Source organism: Pelodiscus sinensis, chromosome 2 (assembly GCF_052426305.1).
Source record: "Pelodiscus sinensis isolate ZL-2025 chromosome 2, ASM5242630v1, whole genome shotgun sequence".
Classification (NCBI taxonomy): Eukaryota; Metazoa; Chordata; order Testudines; family Trionychidae; genus Pelodiscus; species Pelodiscus sinensis.
Window position 1 is genome coordinate 220530805 of NC_143053.1, and position 20052 is coordinate 220550856.

General features: G+C 46.0%; 1 protein-coding gene across 1 annotated transcript in view; it reads right to left on the reverse strand.

The window, feature by feature from the left end:
• Positions 1–14037, reverse strand: part of MINDY3 (MINDY lysine 48 deubiquitinase 3) — a 79570-nt gene extending 65533 nt beyond the window's left edge. The window contains exons 1-4 of the mRNA XM_075922447.2: positions 13589–14037; positions 5274–5353; positions 1729–1786; positions 1121–1294 (exon numbers count right to left, since the gene is read on the reverse strand). Of these exons, the coding sequence (XP_075778562.1) occupies positions 1121–1294; positions 1729–1786; positions 5274–5353; positions 13589–13685 (409 nt within the window). The 5' untranslated portion in view covers positions 13686–14037. The remainder of the gene's footprint in view (positions 1–1120; positions 1295–1728; positions 1787–5273; positions 5354–13588) is intronic.
• Positions 14038–20052: the final 6015 nt, after the last annotated feature.

Consider the following 20052-nt stretch of genomic DNA (forward strand, 5'->3'; position numbering starts at 1 on the left):
CCTTAAGCCATGTGTAAGTTCGTTGGGATCAGGACACACTTCCTATGTTTGTTAACACTAAGATTATCTCAACACTAGAGACTTTACAGCGGCACAGGAATAAGTCACACTGCTGTAAGATCGGTCATATAGCTACTCTATGCCAACAGGACAGAGCTCTCCCATTGAGATGGTGCTGTTCACGCTGGTACTTCTGTCATTGTAATTTATATGAATGAGTGATGTATTTTTTTCACATTTGTGACAAATTACTGCAACAAAAGTGGTAGTATAATCTCAGCATTAATTAAGTTACCTTACACCCAAAGACCAATGCCACTGTCAAGGGGAAAAATAGTTAACACCTGAGTTAGATTTACCTGGACGGCTTTTATTGGCAGAACAAAAGATACAAATGCCACCACTGGAACCTTAAATAAGGCCATGATCAAAAAAGCAATCAAAATACTGGCAAAAAGCAGAGGACCTAAAAAAAAACCTTCTTGCCTACAAGAAGACTGCACATTTAGCAGAGGGTAATTTCAATCAGATGTATTAATATTTTGTTAAAGAAACTGAACTATACTTGAGGAAAAAAATTCTTAGAAAAAATGACTTGTCAAAAGAGACCTGCATTTTTAACTTTTTAAAAATATATTGTTCTCTAACAGGTAGAAAAGTCTTAGAAAGCATTTCTATGAAGGTTACTCTGCAGCAGGTAAGAATATAAGCTTCTCATATTTGGCTCTGTCAAAACATTTCTACAGCTTGATGGAATATGCAGAGACCACTAAGATTTGTTTTTTATGCACATAAATGCATCTAAAAATGAAAATTAGTATTTTCTTTTGAGAAGGCTAGTCAGATTGTCCAAGAGTAACAAATCTGGAATAGCTCTGATTGACTGTTTTTATAGAATAAAATGGGATAGCAGACAGAGTAAAGAACTAGTCAAAGCTTCTAACAGTAAGAGAAACAAAACTCATCAGTACCAAGGAAATGAGAGGGAAAGTAGAAATGCAAAACCCCTCATCTACAGAAAAATGGAATAGTATTTAGAAAAACTGTAATACTATTGAGCATTTTCTAAAGAATATATTATTTCTCAGGAAATGACAATTGAGAGAGAAATACATCTTACAGGGTTGTTCCTCTTGATGACTTGCCTCAGCAGGACTCTCAGAAATACTAGCAGTCTCTTCGGTTGTTTTTCCTCTTATCCATGTTGCCAAAGAGTATGATTCAGAATTCTCAGAGCAAGCCATTTCTAAAATGTCACATAATGTATGGCACAGAAGGTTCTTTTGTTCTTCCTCTGTAAGATCAGAAACCTGCATGAGTTCAATTACTATTTATCACTATCTTAAATATGTTATTAGCACCGAGTATAGGCCTCTGATAATTAACTTTGGCAGTTGTCTTATAAAAGCACAGAAATTTAAAACCAGCCTTCCAAAGATACATCTCAATTAGATTTCTGTGTCTTGCTTTCAGTTTCATTCATAAGAACTTAAACTAATTCAAGAAGAATGTTTCAATCAAATATCCACCAATATGATCTAAAATATTACACACTGGCCCCGAGGTACGAAAATTAACAAGATAGTGCCATATGAAGTATAAATATTTTTCTTCTACTATGAAGATAACATGGCAGCACAATTTACAGGCAAATTATAAATATTTAACTTTTTGGGAAGCAAATTACTACAACCTAAAACATGAAAATAGGCAAACAGGTCTAATTACCTTGACACTCTCTCCAAGCAGACTTCTCACAGGTGAAAAGCTTCTTCAAAAGGAATGCCTTTATGTATTAAAGCAACAGAAAGTAATCAATTTTACATGTTTATATTTTACATTATATTAATGCTGTCTCTTTGTATGCAGTTAAAATGTCACATGTTTGAGACCAAACAATAACAGTGTGCCAGCCAATAACAGATTCTCCTGTTCTCAGGTCCCCTCCCCCCCACACATACCATTCACTTGTTTTCAGGTCCCTCCCTTCCAAAAAAAAAAAATATCCAATTACATCAGTGGCCTCAGAATAAGTTTCTCTAGTTTTAAGCATAAACCTCAAGTGCAAAGTATGGCCATGCTGCCTACAAGACTGCATACCTGTATACCAAAATGTATACTGAACTAAGGACTAGTACCCAAGGGGGACTCTTATTTAAGTGAAGGTGCACCACTATCTCATAATTCTACATACTAAGTTACATAGAAGACTATCCTAATCTCCTTCCATGCAGAGATCAAACTACGTATTTTCAGCAGTTAACTTGCCCAGCAGCTAACAAGCTACATTTTTTTTCTTTTAAAAGGGTGCTGGGTAATGTTTCCCCATATTAGCTTGAAAACATATTGCAGTGCTAGACAGGTTTTCCATTTATCCCTGTACAGGCAGTCCCCGGGTTATGTACAAGATAGGGACTGTAGGTTTGTTCTTAAGTTGAATCTGTATGTAAGTCGGAACTGGCGTCCAGATTCAGCCGCTGCTGAAACTGATCAGTTTCAACAGCGGCTGAATCTGGACGCAAGTTCTGACTTACATACAGATTCAACTTAAGAACCCCAGACATCCCCAAGTCAACTGCTGCTGAAACTGATCAGCGGCTGATTCCAGGAAGCCCGGGGCAGGGGCGTCCTGTAGTCAGCCACTGGTCAGTTTCAGCAGCGGCTGACTTGGGGACGCCTGGGGCAGAGCAGCTAGGATGCTGCTGGGTTGGTCCAGTAGCACCGCCGCTCCTCGGCGCTACTGGACCAACCCAGCAGCACCCAAGCTGCTCTGCCCCAGGCGTCCTGATTCAGCCGCTGCTGAATCTGACCAGCAGTGGCTGAATCAGGATGCCTGGGGCAGAACAGCTGGGGTGCTGCCCGGTTGGTCCAGTAGCGCCCAGAGCGGCGCTACGGGACCAACTGGCAGTGCCCCGGCTGCTGTACCACAGGTGTCCGGAGCAAAGCCATGGAGCACGGGGGGCAGCGGGACAGCCCAGACGCGCCGTGGCTGTCCTGCTGCCCTCGGGCTCCGTGGCTTTGCTCTGCTTTGCTCCCCGTCCCCCTGGTCTGCAGACCAGGGGGACGGGGAGCAAAGCGGCAGAACACGAGGGCAGTGCTCCGCGGCTTGGCTCTGCTTTGCCCCCCCCCCCCCCCCCCCGTTCCCCTGGGGGCAAAGCAGAGCCAAGCCGCGGAGGACGCGGCCAGCTGACAGCCCAGACACATCTGGGCTGTCAGCTGACCGCGCGCTCCGCGGCTTGGCTCTGCTTTGCTCCCCCCCCCCCCCCCCCCCCCCCCCCCATGTCCCCCTGGTCTGCAGACGGGGGGGGGGGGGGGGGGGGGGGCAAAGCAGAGCCGAGCCAAGCCTCGGAGCGCATGGGCAGCGGACATCCCTGTCCGCTGCCCACGTGTTCCGCCGCTTTGCTTCCTCTCCCTGGTCTGCTGGAGACCAGGGAGAGGAACGGCCCCGTTCGTAACTGCGGATCCGACATAAGTCGGAGCCGCGTAACTCGGGGACTGCCTGTAATTCAAAAAATCAAGTGTCAAACACCAACTTCAAAACCAAATTTGCAAAATTATGTCCTTTTTGCCTCTTATAATGCAACAGAGATTTATATGTTCGTGCTCTAATTAGTATTCATACCACATAGTATTTCAAAGTGATACAACATTCCCATAATCTTTCCTTTCTTGCACTGGGCTTGCTTCTCCAATAGATTCTCCTGTAACCAGTTTTCTTCTTTAGCCATCCAGTGCTAGCAGCAGCAATTCCAGATTCTCTCCATACTCATGTTTGATCCCTTCCTTCCTGGTCCCCCAATCCAAACCCAGTTAACAGACGAATGCATTTTTAAACAAATTCAGGGATAAGTGGATTGACTCTCTATACGCTAAAATGAAAACAGTATCAGATTTTGAACCCAATTTATTTAGATTTATAAGCAGCTGAATGACCTGTTTATTTTTTTCCCCCAAACTAGAAGGACTTAATTTTATTATAAGTTCCCACGTTAATAAACTGTGAATCACAGACTGCAATGAAAGCTACATTAGAAAAACATAAAAATAGACTAAATATTTTCCTATTGATACTTTGCCATTTAAGTAATTTCTTAAATTATCACAAGTATGTTAATTCACATTGGGATTAGCTACAAGATATTTACATGTAGCCCACACTATGAATGTTTGAAAACCATTATCATAGGCTATCAAGAGTACAGAAATTCATATAAAGTTTTCATTATAAGAGTCCAATGAATGGTAATGATCAATTTTAATATCTTAATTATATTGACATCACAGATTTCTGTCTCAGTGATTTGAAACTATGAAAGTTTATTATGTTCACTTTTTTAAATAAAGTAAGCACTGGCACATTTGCAACTCAAATGCTCTAAGTTTTGAACAGAATTAGGTATTGAAGTGGTGCCTGTGATGGCTGCGGTGAAGGCAATACTTTTAAGAAAACTATTGGATAATTTGAGGTAAAAAGGATTATGAAATTTCAATTGCTTATCAGATTTTCTTACATCTCATTTGTGCTCTCTTCCTCTTATTATATTTTTAATTGATCTCTTGTATTCCACTCAGGATACATCTACACTGCAGGCTTCTTGCACAAGAAGCTTTTTGTGGAAGAGATCTTCCACAAAAACTTCTTGTGCAAGAGCGCATCCACACTGCAAAAGTGCATCGGAAAAGCAATGCGCTTTTGCGCAAGAGAGTGTCCAAACTACATGGATACTCACAAGAAAGCTCTGATGACCATTAACAGAATGGCAATCAGGGCACCTGTGTGCAAAAAAATCCTGCTGCCTGTCCCCACACACTTTTTTGTGCAATAATTTTTGCGCAAAAAGTAGTTATTCCTCGTAGAAAGAGGAATACCTATACCACAAAAACCTCTCTGTTCTGTCGATTCACTGTAAATTTTCTCGCACAAAAAAACGTGCTTGAGGTGTGGATGCCCCACAAGTTTTTGCACAAAAACTCTGCAGTGTAGACATAGCTTCTATATCTTCTTTTAAGCTATCTATGCTTGAATTGGTCTTTCATATTTTCTGGGGGAGGGGAGGATTTTCACAAAGTCTATATGTTGATATCTGGCAATTTTTGTCCCTTGTGCATAGACTGTTGTCTCATGTTGTATTATCAGATGCTGTAAATTCAACTACCTAGGGATCCCTTTGTCTTAATTTTCATATTCATCTATGGTATCCAAAATTATGTAAGAGCTGGTGAAATTTTGTGCCTGTTAATTTTAAACCATTTCTGTAACCAGTGCACATTACCTGAACAGGTGCAATCAAAGCACAAGGGCCACCTTCAAATTGTTCTAATGCAGTTGACTCAGACTCACTAAATACAAACCCTGACAATGAAAAAGACCATGGTTAATGATGTACTTAAACATGCACACATATTACATATATTACTTCTTGAAAGGAATGCCACTCACCTTATTTACCAAGAGCAAGTTAGTTGTGTAAAACAGAAAACCAGTTTTACAAAGCAAGCAAGTCTAATTATTACATGAAAAATCAAAAACGTATGGCATACATGGGGGCACATTATATTCCACATTCTTATCAGCAATGATGCCTAGAGTTTTGAAGTAGTAACATGCAAAGTAGTGAACATAATTAAGATATCCATCAGAATGTGACTTCCAGCATTCTACCATATAATTCCATATAAATCCTGTTTAGAAATTGTAAAAGCTGTTTTTTGAGATTTTTAATGGACTTTCATTTTTGGTAAATAATGGTTGCCACTAAAGTCCATGGTAAACTTCCCACTAACCTCACAGGAGGCACTAACAAATCGTGTGTGTGTGTGTTTTAAAGGAATGCAATAAATTTTTCAGCAACTGCTTTCAACTACAGAAAGCCCTTTTGAAATTATGTCCTTCATATGAGCTAAAATGCTAAATGCCCCAGAGATAGACATGTTCATGATGGCCCTGGTATAGACCAGTCTAAAATTATGTAATTTGTGACATCCTTCACTGTGTAAATTAGACCCTTCCTCCACTGGAAATGAAAGTTACATCTTCCTTAGTCTGTCAAGCCAAACACTGAGGAGATGCATGATACAGTGTAACTTATGTTAGTAACTGGATGTTAGTTCAAATTTGAGCCTTCAATTATGTAATTTACAGACTGAGAGCCAACATGCAAGTTATGCCTATTTAGGTTCCACTAATTTGACCTCAAATTTCCATTAGGTCATATTACTGCCAAATGTTTCATTAAAGTAATTTCATTCTCCTGGTTTAAGTAACCTAATGATATAGATTGCCACTAATGCTATGAGCTACTGAATATCCCATAAACCTGCTGGCATTCACAAGCACAATCTGAGATAGCTTCTGACCTGGATGAGCAAATATGGACTGCAATTTTCCTTTAACTGTGAAAAATAATAATACTATTGTAGTGTGCTCAAAAGCATAGGATAGTATTTAGCTGTTTTGATGATTCAGTAATTGCAATAAAAAACACATGTGGGGTACCGTTCCAACACACACAGGAAATCTTACATGTGTTTCATAATTTTCAGAGGCTTCAATTGGCAGATACCTTACATCTTTTTTTGTTTTGTTTACTATTATATAATTTTTCAGTGTGTGACCTAAAAATGTCACGTCAGATTTGCACTAACTAGAGTTGCCTGCTCTAGGGAGACATCATACTGAGTTTTTTTGCAGATCATTATTTAAGTTGGTATTGTGCAATTATATCATTTAAACCAGGGGTGGGGAACCTTTTTTGGGTTGGGGGTCACTGACCCATAGAAATATCAGTCAGGGGGAGTCACACACAAGTAAGAGGCAAAAACAAAACAAAACCCTCACTAACATGGCCCCTGACTGAGGAGAGAGACACTCCCCACATTCTCCTCGTGCACCCCAGCCTTTGGGGAACCCAGCCTAATAAACTTTGTGTGCTGCAGCCTTGCAGCGCCAACACAGGCTTCCCAATGTTGGTGGGGGGGCATGAGCCACAGGGGCCGGATGCAAGCAAGTCCATGGCCCTCTCTGGCCCTTGGGCCTGAGATTCCCCACCCCTGATTTAAACTAAAGCCCATTCCTGCCAGTTAGTTCTGTCATTATTATTATAATTCCCTGGCTGGCAATCTTGAGTACTAATAGTATTATGGTGAATGGACACTGTATCAACACTGTACATGTAATGATATATTAAATTTATGTTACTCTTGGGGGAATTCTGCATCAAACATTAAAAATTCTGCACACAATATTTTAAAATATTGCTAAATTCTGCTCATTGTCAAAATAACACTATAATTGCACTAGTTTCCATTATTTTTGGTAATATTCCTGTAAGCGAGTATGTCTGTAACAAGAGAAACAACAAAAAGATTGAGGAAATATTTTTTGACAAATAGATTTCTTACTAGGCATCTTAAAACAGAACTCTGAGTAATAACTCATTTAATCTGCAATACACACTGCAGCGAATGTCTCCAGCAGCAGGTATGCGTATGGCAGAGGGGAAAGTTTCCAGTTGGGGTCGACTGCGGAGCCTTTCCCTACTGCATCCCCTCTGCCAGAGCCTTTCATTAACACAAATAGCAATATACTGCAGTGTGGATGCAGCCTGCTTTTCATTGTGGCATACAGCTATCTGTATTTTCATGCATTCACAAAAAGCATGTAATATGGAGTATCTCTAGAACAGTGTTTTCCAAACAGCGTTTCCCGTGGTACCGGGCCTCAGAGTGCCTGGTGGCTGCCAGCAGAGCCGGCCTTAGGCCGATTCAGTTGAATCGGGCCCTGCGCCCCTGAACTCGGAAATACCAGCGAGTTACAGAGCCAGGGGCCCTGCTCCACCAATATGTGGGGCTGGGTCTTTCCCCCGGCTTTGCCTGGAGCACACCCTGACCCGTCCCTGCCGTGAGCGGCTCCTACTCGCCAGCTGCTGCCGCCCATGCGCAGCGTTACACGTGGGCGGGGAGGACGCCAGGGCGTGACGTCATGTCACAGCCCGGGATTTTAAAACACATTGTGCAGCTGCCTCCGGGTTCAGCCTCCAGCCCCGCAAAGTGGAAGGCAGAAGGCAGGGAACGGGCTTGAGCGGCGGCAGGAAAGGAGAGGAGAGGGAGAGGAGGAGGCTGCAGTGGCAGCTGGGGGGGGAGGGAGGGGCTTGGGTGGGGGGGTGGAAGGAGAAGGGGCTTGAGCGGGGGCAGGGGAAGACACCAAGGGACAGGGTGCAGGAGAGACAAATGCCAGGGTGCCAAGTGCAGACAGACAATGAGGGAAAGAGCAGGAGGGGAGGTATCAGTGGGAGAGGAGAAGAGAGGAGAAGGGCATTGGGGGCTGGAGGGGGAGGTGCTGGGAGAAGGCTTGAAAGAAGGGGTGAGCATGAGAAAGGTGGGAATGGAGCAAGGCATGTTTGAGGGCACAGAGGGGCAGGGTATCAGGGAAAAAGAGGGCAAAGGGGACAGGGGCAGTAAGGGAAGGGGGAGGCACCAGGAGGGTTTAGGGCTAAGGGAAGGTGCAGGTGCCAAGTGATTCTGGGGTGAAGCAGAAGGGCAGAAACCTGCAGGGGAGGGACCAGCACCAGAGGAGAGAGGCAGCACAGGTGTTAGAAGAGGGGTAGCTCACATGATCAGAGTGGGGCTACTGGAGGAGTGGGCATAGGGGAGAAAGAAGGGCTGGAGGAGGGGGGGCAGGTTGCAGGAGGGCTAAAGGGAAGTGAGAAGGGCAGGAGTCAGGACAGCAGAGGAGGGTGAGGAGTTGGGGGGCAGCAGGCACCAGGGGAGATGATGGAGCAAGGATGCAGCGGGGCTGGCCAAGGGAGATTGGGAGGAGAAGCGGGGGAGAACTGGCTGCCCAGGAGGAAGTGAGGCTGGCCAGATGCGTAGCAGGGGGAGCAGGGGGAGCGGGGGGGGGGGGGGAATGAATCAGCCTGCGGGAAGTGGGACTAACCCGGCCATATGCAGATCTCGGGGTGCTGCTCCCCTTCCTCCCTCCTCCCCCCGCAAAGCACAAGTTAGTCCGGTCCCGGGATTCTATTCCCCCTCCCCCCCCACCCTCGAGTAGTTGCGAATGGTCTGGCTGGTAGACACACTCCTGCAGCCTGAGCACATTTACCAGCCAGGCAGTTTGAAACTACAAACTGATACATCTAGTAATAATAAAACTTACCTAATGAGAAAATACCAGATATGTTATATGTCTGGTATTTTCTCAGTTTGTTTTTTACGTGTTTATCTTTTTGGGCTGCAAAAAATAGTACTGAAAAAAAAGGGTTCCAACTAAAGTAAAAAGTTTGGGAAACCCTGGTCTAACCAGCTTTCTGTCTGTCTTACGGTCCATTTATCCAATCCATATTCCTTAACTTGCTGGCAAGAATATTGTGAGTGACCATATCAAAAGCTTTGCTAAAGCTGGCACTGGTGGTCTGGGGAGGACCAGAAACAACTTATTTGAATATTCATCATGTGATTAATGAATATGCAAATGAACGGTACCGGTCCTCCAAATGTTCGTGAATGGATTTACTGGTCCCCATGTCAAAAAGTTTGGGAACCCCCTGCTCTAGAATATAAAGGTTTCCTAATTACTGTAGGCAGTTTCAAGGTCTCACTTGTATAATACTGGGCATTTTAAGTCTTCCCTGCCCTACAATCTTAATTCACTAGTAGTCCCACAACCAAGGCATCTCAAGACCATTTAGGTTCTACATTTCCAGTATTTTGTTGTGATAGCTTATGAGAATTTCCTATACCAAAATTAGATTACTATTTTTACACTGTGCATATATTCCAGCAGCAGTGTAATTTCATTTTTCTATATTTTCTTCCTTACTTTAATTTTGCCTTGTCTCTTGAGGGCCCATGTATATTGGCCAAACTGGACAGTCTCTACTACAAAGGATAAATGGATACAAGTCAGATATTAGAAATGGTAATACACAAAAACCTATAAGAGCACATTCTAACCTACCTGGACATTCATTAATGGATTTAAAAGTAGCATTTTTCTACAAAGGCATTTTAAAAAAAACTACAAAGAGAATCTGGGGAATTTGCTTTCATACGCAAATTTGACACTCTGGCTTGAACAAAGACATGAACTGGATGGGCCATTATATTCAACACCCAACTGACATCAAAAGCAAAGCATGGGTCACTTCCAGGCCACTCAATTACCCTCATTAGCACCAGCACTACAATTACAGGTACCCTTCCCCCCCCTTTTCTGTTATAAATTGTGAAGTTCCCTTCCCACCCCCTCCATTTCGCTCACCTGAGGAAGTGGGTTTTGCCCACAAAAATATGATACTATATTTTTGTTACTCTAAGATGCTACAGGAGTTCTTGAGTTTTTTTAATCCTTCAGTTAGTCCATCTTTCTATGCAAGTCTAGATCTCAGATCTCTCTCTGTTAATAATTCCTTTCAACTATCACTTCACAACTATATTTTAGGTAAGAGTTGTGTGTAGACTACTGCTTTAATACTCCTTTGCTGTTGTTATGACATGTTCCTTCTAATGAAAAGAAACACTTTGTTCTGAAAAAGGTTGTTTTGCATCATTGTATTCATATACTATCACAACTCCCAAAGGGAAGTTTTACAGATAGAGCAGCTGAATCCAGCTATGCCTGCTAAGCAATCACAGCTGCTACACATGCACACTGTACCCTGGCCCCAGGGACCCAAACTAAAGACTGGCAGCATCTCAAGATTACTAGCCAATTAACCTGTCATAAGACAGGATTTTCAGGTCTCTCCTCCACGTCGGTCTTCTCTCCTGAGCTTCCCGTGTCTGTCTCTCTCTCTCTCCTCTTCCTGCCTCCCCCTCCTCTCTCTCAGCTCTCCTCCGCCTCCTGCCTCTCTCTCTGTCTCTTCCCCAGAGTGAGAGGCAGGATGGGGAGGAGAACGCAGAGCCCAAACAGACATTTGGGGTCCGCACTCCCCGTGCTGAATGGAGAGCGCGGAGCTCAAACGGTCGCTTGCACCACTTGCTCCCATGCGGCGGCCTGGCTGAGCAGCATAGAAGTCAGCCAAGCACCATGGTGGGAGGCAAAGAGGGGCGGCGCAGTGACGTTCACAGCCCGGGGGAGGGGTCTGGAGCTGCTGTCATGCCGCATGTCATCGCCCCGCCCTCCTTTGCCTCCCACCGTGGCACTCGGCTGACTTCTGTGCTGCTCAGCCGGGCCACTGCGGGGGAGCAAGTGGTGAAAGCGGCCGTTTGAGCCCTGTGCTCCTCATGCAGCACGGGCCACCCAGTGGGAACAGCCAGCATTTCAGGCAACAGCGCAGCCCAGAGGGAACAGCCAGCATTTCAGCATTACCGAGTCTCAGACACTGGGCTACTATATATATGATGCTTTAGATAGACAGATAAAAACTCAGGGCCTGTCCTGTAAAACAGTGTTTCTCAACCTTTTTTTTTTTATAAAGTACCCCTTTAACAAAAAATTTGTAAGTACCCCCAGTATTCAGACACACAATTTTTTCTATCGTTGCAACACATTTGTTTAAACAAATTAATCATAGCCAGGCGGCTGATGAAATTTGAGTGTAAAAAGTACAAAAATAATAAAAGACTGTAAAATGTAAAACAAAAATTCAGCTTTCTCCAAATTTCAGTTGTGTTAACATACCCCACTAACCTCTTTCGAGTACCCCTAAGGGTACTTGTACCACTGGTTAAGAAACACTGATCTAGAGGGACTGCATTTTGAGAGACAGGTCAAAGGTGCAGGTATCGCAGACATGTGACAACTGCATGTACATGAGGGCTTAGCTAGCTTGTTATTATAGGTATGATTTTCCACAGTTATCTGAAATAATCTGTCATATTTTCCTTGCCTTTTTGTTTATGTTTTCTTGGCCAAACCTGTTTTGCAGGTTTCAACTCAAGTCTTCTGCTATATTGCAAAAAAGAATTTTCCTTCAAGAACACTGCAGTTTTAGTATGGAAAGCACCCACAGGTGGATTCGTCTGGCCTCCCCTTCCCCACCCCCAGCAGCTATGCAGGAAATGGACAAGTCCTGTCTCTCAAATGCCCAATCAGGAACCTCGGGCTGCTTCCCAGTCCCAGACAGAGTCTTGCTGCAGTGGAAGGCACTTGGAGGTGGATCTGCTCTGGTCCCCCTCTTTCACTACATGAGCACTTTGCAGGAGAAGGACAAATCCTAATGTATCCCTGCCCAGTCTAAGGTAGGAAGCCTCCTTTGATAGTGTGGTCCTAGGGACAAAATAGCATCAAATTTCAGTGAAGGGCTTATTTCCTGGTCCGTGGCACATTTTTCATGATGCCAGTGCTTCTCTGTCACATAAAAATAAACAGTGGAAAACTGATTATGAGAACAAAAGCCTAATCCATGTAAAATGTGTATATGTTGGTAAATGGATGTAGTTTGATGAGTAGATTTCCTTCATTTCTCTTGTTATTCCCTTTTAGTATCTTAAAAAGGGATTGCCAGTGAATCCAAAAAGTATTTTAGCGTGAAATTGCTTCATAATTTATTCATAGACCAAACTAACAACAACATAAAGCACAGGTGGGGAACCTTTTTTGAGTTGTGGGGAGCTTATGAGAGCGTCTGGCTTCGGAGGGGTCCAAAAATGAGGGGTTCAGTGTGTGAGAGGGGGCTGCTGAGAAGAGGGTGTGGGAGGGAGCATCCTCTGAGAAATGTTTTATTAACCCAACAAGAGGGCAGAGGGTGCAGTTGTGGGTGAAGCCATTTCCCTCCTCTACCCCTGCCAGGTAGAACCCATGGGTTGGATGCAGCCCCAGGCCTGCCTGGCTCCAGCATGCAAGGCTCAGGGCTCCCTACTGGGGGGGGAAGGGGAGGGAGAGGAGAGTCCCAAGCCTTGGGGGCCAGATCCGGGTAAGCTGGGGGTCACATCTGGTCCTGGGCCTAAGGTTTCCCCACACCTGACATAAACCAAATGCATGTGTAAAGCATCATTTCTGTATACAGTGGTTTCATCTGTACCCCCAGCATGCTTTTTCCCTCCAATGTATTTTTTTTTAAGGAGCAACAAACTCAGACTAGTACTCACAAAACAAAAGATAAAGTAGAGAGTTGATAACAAGAATATGTAACTTTGGGTAAAACAAACTAGGAGGCTGAATTGGTAATAAATAATTAAATCGGAAACAGAAAATTGAAGGAAACAGATGTCATTTAAAAGGAGACAGGTCTGAGTTACTGACAAGAGAAGGCGGCAAACAAGGGGGTGAAGATGGCAGAAAAGGTATACAGAAAAGTGAGGCAAGCAAAGCAGTAAAGAAGGGACCAAGGAGAAGTAAGGGAATGGGGCAGAGAAAGGCAAAACGAAGGTGGATGTGGGGGAAGAGTGAGAGGAGGATGAACTGGAGGGCACGAAGGTTGGGGAAGAGAAGGGGGACCCGAGAGAGCCAAGGACTGGGCTAGTGCAAAGTGGGGGGGGGCAAAGAGAGTCGGGGGGAGAGAAGAGTAAAAGGCAGAGGGATGAGGAGGAGTGTGGGGTGAAGTGGAAGACACGGCGCATAGGGCGGAGGAGGAGGAGGAGGAGGAGGTGGGGGGGCGGGGGAAGGGCAGAGCGCGAGGAGGCGGGGGGGAGGGGAGAGGGACGGTACCTTGCGCCCAGCGGCAGAAGATGGTGTCAGCGAGCCCGCCGGGTCCGGCTTTCTTGCCCCACACCAGGTGGACGAGCTCTTGGCTCAGCTCAGACATGACGGGGCGGCGGCTCTCGGGCCGGGCGCAGAAGGCGGCTCCTGGCGGCGGAACGAGACGCGGCTACTGCCAACCCGCTTTCCCTGAACATGGGAAGGGGCCTGAGCAGAAGCGGCTGCCGGGGCCGCGGGGAGGGCCCAGCAAACGGCCGCTCACACAGGAGGGAGAAGAAACCTCGGCAGCCGGCTCGGTGAGGGTTCACTCAGCGGAGGGGGAGGCACTTCTAGAAGAAACTTCCGGTTCCTCTCCTGGGTGAACCGGAAGGGGAAGCTCTGGCCCGCACCACTCACTGCCCTTCGGTCCAGATCGCCTCAGTTGCTTCCTTTCAGCGGGCGGCGTCTCGCGCTTCCATATGCTGCGCGCGGCGGGGAGGGAGGTGGCTCGCGCCTGGGCGCTGCAGCAGCCGTTGGACGTGTTGTGTTCTCGCGCGTGGCACCCTGTCGCGGAGGGGCGGGGCTGCTGGTGCCCAGGCCCGGCGGCGAACGCGATTACACCCGAGACTCGGTGGATCCTGGCTCTCGGGCTGTGATGCAGCGGGCCCAGGTCCCCGAGAGCCCCCCTCCCCCCCGCCTCCCGGCCTGGCTTAGCCCGGGAATAACTCCTTGTGGGCCCACTGGATGGGGGCTGCTTCCTGGGGTGGGCTTCCCGCAGATGGCACTGCCAGCCCTGGGCAGAGGCGCCAGCTTCCTAAGCGCCAGTGTTGGGAGTGCTCCGGGGTGCAGTACCAGAGAGAACAATTAGCTCAGCGGCCGGGGGGCTCGTGCCTGCCGGAAGCCCTGCTGATCCCTTCCCCCCCCCCCCCGACTGTAAAGCTGTAAATAGACACCCTGACTTTGGTTATCAGCTAAACATTTAGCTGGTCCTGTTTCAAAAGAGGCCAAACCTTCAAAGAACCCCAAAACTCGACGTGACTAGACCCCTGTGCAGTGGGACTTTGGGGGCCTGCTGTGCACCCCTGAACTCGCTCCCCTCTCCCCTGCTTGCCAGAAGACAATTATAAAAAAAAATCTTGAAGTAAAAAACTAGTTAATGATCAGAAGCCAATTAAGCCTGAAACAAGCCAAATTTCTGTGTGGTTTTTTTAGCAGTTTTGACATGGTGAGAGAGTAGCCAGGATGGGGTATGCTTGGGGAGGAAGGTGGGAAAGGTTTGGGGCATGGTGGGGCCAAATAGGGATTTATTGTTAAAGGGGGCACAGCCCTTAAATGTTTGGGGACCTCTGGCTTAAGGTTTTAAGGCCTGATCCAAAGCCCACTGAAATCAATAGAAAGACTTCTGTTGATCTCAGTGGACTTTGGATCAGGCCTTTAGTGTATGTCTACACTGGAATTTTGTCAAGGAAACTAATGATGATACGCAGAAGTAGCCAAAAAGAAAGTTGTCAGCGTGTGTTTACACTTGCTCAACAGCGGAGCAATGGACTTAGGGTATGTATCCCACAGTACCTGGTGACACCATCTGATGATCAATGTGAGACAGTGGAACACAGCTTGGAGCAACTTGGGATTGTGCAGAATGTCCTGTCAGGCACCACTATGTTCAGGGGCTTCTGGAGACCTTTTGTGTCCTTTTTCCAAATGCCATTCTCTGCTGTGCATTCCAGCATCTGCAGCGAGAAAGAATGGATTACACAATTCTCTCAAATGCTTTGTTAATTGTGATTAGGACTTTGCAGACGACATGGTGCAGTTACTGACAGAGGAAGAGCTTGACAGTGTACATGATATGTATGGTGGCAACCTGTCATTGTATTTTAATGATCATAGAGCAGCTGTACAGCAGGGCTGGGGAACCAACCTGCAAGGCTGCCCCTCTCAGCATTGGGGAACCTGTGCTGGCACTCTAGCCTGTGTGGCTGTTGTTGGGGGAAGGCTAAACCTCATGGACCAGATTCAGGGCCACATCCAGCCTGTGGGGGGGAGGGAACAAGGAAACAGGTGCTGCACCCTAATGCCCAGCCTGCTTCTCACTTTTGAGTGGCCCCTGACTGACTGTTCTGTGGGTCAGTGGCCCCCAATCCAGAAAAGGTTCCCCATCCCTGGATAGACCATCTCTTCAGGGATAGGAAAACCAGCATTGATTGGTGGGATTACAGCATCATGAAGATGTGGGATGAGGATCAGTGGCTACAAAACTTCGGAATGGTTAAAGCTATCTTCCCGGACTTAAGATGGCCCCTGAACTGTGATACAAAGAGACCAGAAACAACTTCCCTCTCAGTTGGGAAGCATGTGGAAATTGCTGCGTGGAAGTTGGCTACTGGTCAACTGCAAATCAATTTGGAGTGGGGAAATCTACTTTTGGAGCTGTACTGGTGCAAATGTACAGGGCAAGAAATCACACTCTGCTACAGCGACGAGGAGTCCTGTGGCACCTTATAGACTAACTGAAGTGTAGGAGCATAAGCTTTCGTGGGCAAAGACCCACTTCGTCAGATGCATGTAGTGGAAATTTCCAGAGGCAGGAATAAATATGCAGGCCAGGATCAGGCTGGAGATGATGAGGTGATCCAATCAAGGAGGATGAGGCCACTTCTAGCAGCTGATCTGGAGGTGTGAATTCCAAGGGAACAGAAGCTGCTTTTGTAGTTAGCAAGCCATTCACAGTCTTTGTTTAATCCAGAGCTGATTGTGTCAAACTTAAAGATGAACTGTAGCTCAGCAGTTTCTCTTTGAAGTCTGGTCCTGAAGTTTTTTTGCTGCAGGATGGCTACTTTTAGATCTGCAATTGTGTGTCCAGGAAGATTGAAGTGTTCCCCTACAGGTTTTTGTATGTTGCCATTCCTAATATCAGATTTGTGTCCATTGATTCTTTTACGTAGGGACTGTCCTGTTTGGCCGATGTATATAGCAGTGGGGCATTGTTGGCACATGATGGCATATATTATGTTGGTGGATGTGCAGGAGAATGTACCAGTGACAGTATGGCTGATCTGGTTAGGTCCTGTGATGGTGTTGCTGGTGTAAATATGTGGGCAGAGTTGGCACCGAGGTTTGTTGCAAGGATTGGTTCCTGAGTTCGAGTTATTATGGTGCGGTGTGTAGTTGCTGGTGAGAATATGCTTCAGGTTGGCAGGCTGTCTGTGGGCAAGGACCGGCCTACCTCCCAAGGCCTGTGAAAGCAAGGGATCATTGTCCAGGATGGGCTGAAGATCACTAATGATGCGTTGGAGAGGTTTTAGCTGGGGACTGTAGGTGATGGCCAGTGGTGTTCTGTTGGTTTCTTTCTTGGGCTTGTCCCGTAGCAGGAAGCTTCTGGGTACACGTCTGGCTCTCTCAATCTGTCTCCTCACTTCCTCGTGTGGGTATCGCAGTTTACAGAATGCTTGTTGAAGATCTTGTAGGTGTAGGTCTCTGTCTGAGGGGCTGGAGCATATGCGGTTGTACCTCAGTGCTTGGCTGTAAACAATGGATCGTGTGGTGTGTCCGGGATGGAAACTGGAGGCATGCAGGTAAGTATAGCGGTCGGTAGGTTTTCGGTATAGGGTGGTATTGATATGACCGTCACTTAATTGTATCGTGGTGTCCAGGAAATGGACCTCCCGTGTAGATTGGTCCATGCTGAGGTTGATGGTGGGGTGGAAGCTGTTGAAATCATGGTGAAATTCCTCCAGAGTCTCCTTCCCATGGGTCCAGATGATGAAGATGTCAAAGATGATGAAGGTGCCACAGGACTCCTCGTCGCTTTTGCAGATTCAGACTAACACGGCTACCCCTCTGATACTTGACACTCTGCTACAGAGTACCATAGATTTGGGAAATGTGTATGACATAGTGGCTCGCTTTCCAGAAATGGGATTTTCCAACTGTAGGGCAGCAATACATCGCCTGCATATTCTGATTTTTGGGGCTCGTCAAGCGGCGGCAAGCCCTGCTCGCCAAGCGGCGGCAAGCCCTGCTCGCCAGCTGCGTGGTTCTGCGCTCTGCACATGCGCAGATTGCTCTGCGCCAGCTCTTCCAGGGTGTAATCTATTCTCCACGGGCGAGTAAATTACATTATTTGTTGAGCCCTGCTGATTTTAGCATTGCCATTGAGTACATCTACAGGAAGGAATACTTTTTGATGATGCTAGAGGGTATTTCACCAACATCATTGTGGGATGGTCTGGAAAGGTGCATGAAATACACATCTTTAGGAACACTAGCCTGTACAGCAGAGCTACTCAACTTTGGAAGCCCTGGGGGCGACAATGATACAGCATGTACTGAAGGCTGCAACTTAAGTGTAATATATATGCAAATAACTTCAAGATTCATGGTGCCATTGTAGATTTGTTTTTTTTAACACCACGATAGTCTTTTTACAAAGAAGACACATTGGTTTTCCATTTATCTCTGCAAAACTGAATTGCATCTCCCGAACGGTTGAAAACCCTGTGTTCATCCAACAAGCATCTCTTCTTTGTTGCCATTTGTAATGCTTATTAAAAAGAAATTTGTATACCAGTGTTTTGGGTGTTTAGCTTGAAGCTTCAGGTTGTGTGCTTCTTGGAATGATTTTACTGTAAAAAGAAAAGTTCATAGAATCATAGAACTGGAAGAGACCTCAGAAGGTCATCAAGTCCAGCCCCCTGCTCTAGGCAGGACCAATTCCAACTAAATCAACCCGGCCAGGGCTTTGTCAAGCCGAGACTTAAACACATCTAGGGATGGAGACTCCACTACTTCCCTAGCTAGCCCATTCCAGTGCTTCACCACCCTCCTAGTGAAATAGTTTTTTCTAATATCCAACCTGGACCTCTCCCACCACAACTTGAGACCATTGCTCCTTGTTCTACCATCTGTCACTATTGAGAACAGCCTCTCTCCATCCTTTTTGGAACCTCCCTTCAGGAAGTTGAAGGCTGCTATCAAATCCCCCCTCACTCTTTGCTTCTGCAGACTAAACAGACCAAAGGCCCTCAGCCTCTCCTCATAAGTCATATGCTCCATCCCCCTAATCATTTTGGTTGCCCTCTGCTGGACCCTCTCCAATGCGTCCACATCCTTTTTGTAGTAGGGGGCCCAGAACTGGACACTATACTCCAGATGTGGCCTCACCAAAGCTTAATAAAGGGGAATAATGACATCTCTGGATCGGCTGGCAATGCTCCTCTTAATGCAACCTAATATGCCATTAGCCTTCTTGGCTACAAGGGCACACTGTTGACTCATATTCAGCTTCTCATCCACTGTAACCCCAGGTCCTTTTCTGCAGAACTACTACTTAACTGGTTGGTCCCCAGCTTGTAACTATGCTTGGGATTCTTCCATCCCAAGTGCAGGACTCTACACTTGTCCTTGTTGAACGTCATCAGATTTCTTGTGGCCCAATCCTCCAATTTGTCTAAGTCATTCTGGACCCTATCTCTGCCCTTAAGCATATCTACCTCTCCCCCCAGCTTAGTGTCATCCGCAAACTTGCTGAGGGTGCAATCCATCCCCTCATCCAGGTCATTAATAAAGATATTGAACAAAACCGGTCCTAGAACCGAACCTTGGGGCACTCCACTAGAAACCGACCGCCATCCTGACATCGAGCCATTGATCACTACCCGCTGTGCCCAGCTTTCTATGCATCTTTCTATCCATCTTACCGTCCATTTATCCAATCCACATTCCCTTAACTTGCTGGCAAGAATATTGTGGGAGACCGTATCAAAAGCCTTGCTAAAGTCAAGGTATATAACATCCACTGACTTCCCCACGTCCACCGAGCCAGTTACTTCATCATAGAAGCTAATCAGATTGGTCAGGCACAACTTGCCCTTTGTGAATCCATGCTGACTATTCCTAATCACTTTCCTCTCATCCAAGTGCCTCAATATGGATTCCTTAAGGATCCCTTCCATGATTTTTCCAGGAACCGAGGTAAGACTGACCGGCCTATAGTTCCCTGGATCATCCTTCTTCCCTTTTTTGAAGATGGGCACTACATTTGCCTTTTTCCAATCATCCGGGATTTCTCCCGATCTCCACGACTTTTCAAAGATAATGGCCAAAGGCTCCTCAGTGACGTTATCCAACTCCCTCAATACCCTTGGATGCACTAAGTCCAGACCCATGGATTTATGTACGTTTAGCTTTTCTAAATAGTTCCTAACCTGTTCTTTACCCACCACAGGCTGTCCATCTTCATCCCATCTTGCGCCACTTAGCGCAGAAGTCCAGGAGCCGACCTTGTCCGTGAATACAGAGGCAAAGAAAGCATTGAGTACTTCAGCTTTCCCCACATCATCTGTCTCTAGGTTACCTCCTTTATCCATTAGGGGCCACACACCCTCTCTGAACACCTTCTTCTTGTTAACTTGCCTGTGGAAACCTTTCTTGTTACCCTTCACATCCTTAGCCAGTCACAATTCCATTTGTGCTTTCGCCTTCCTGATAAC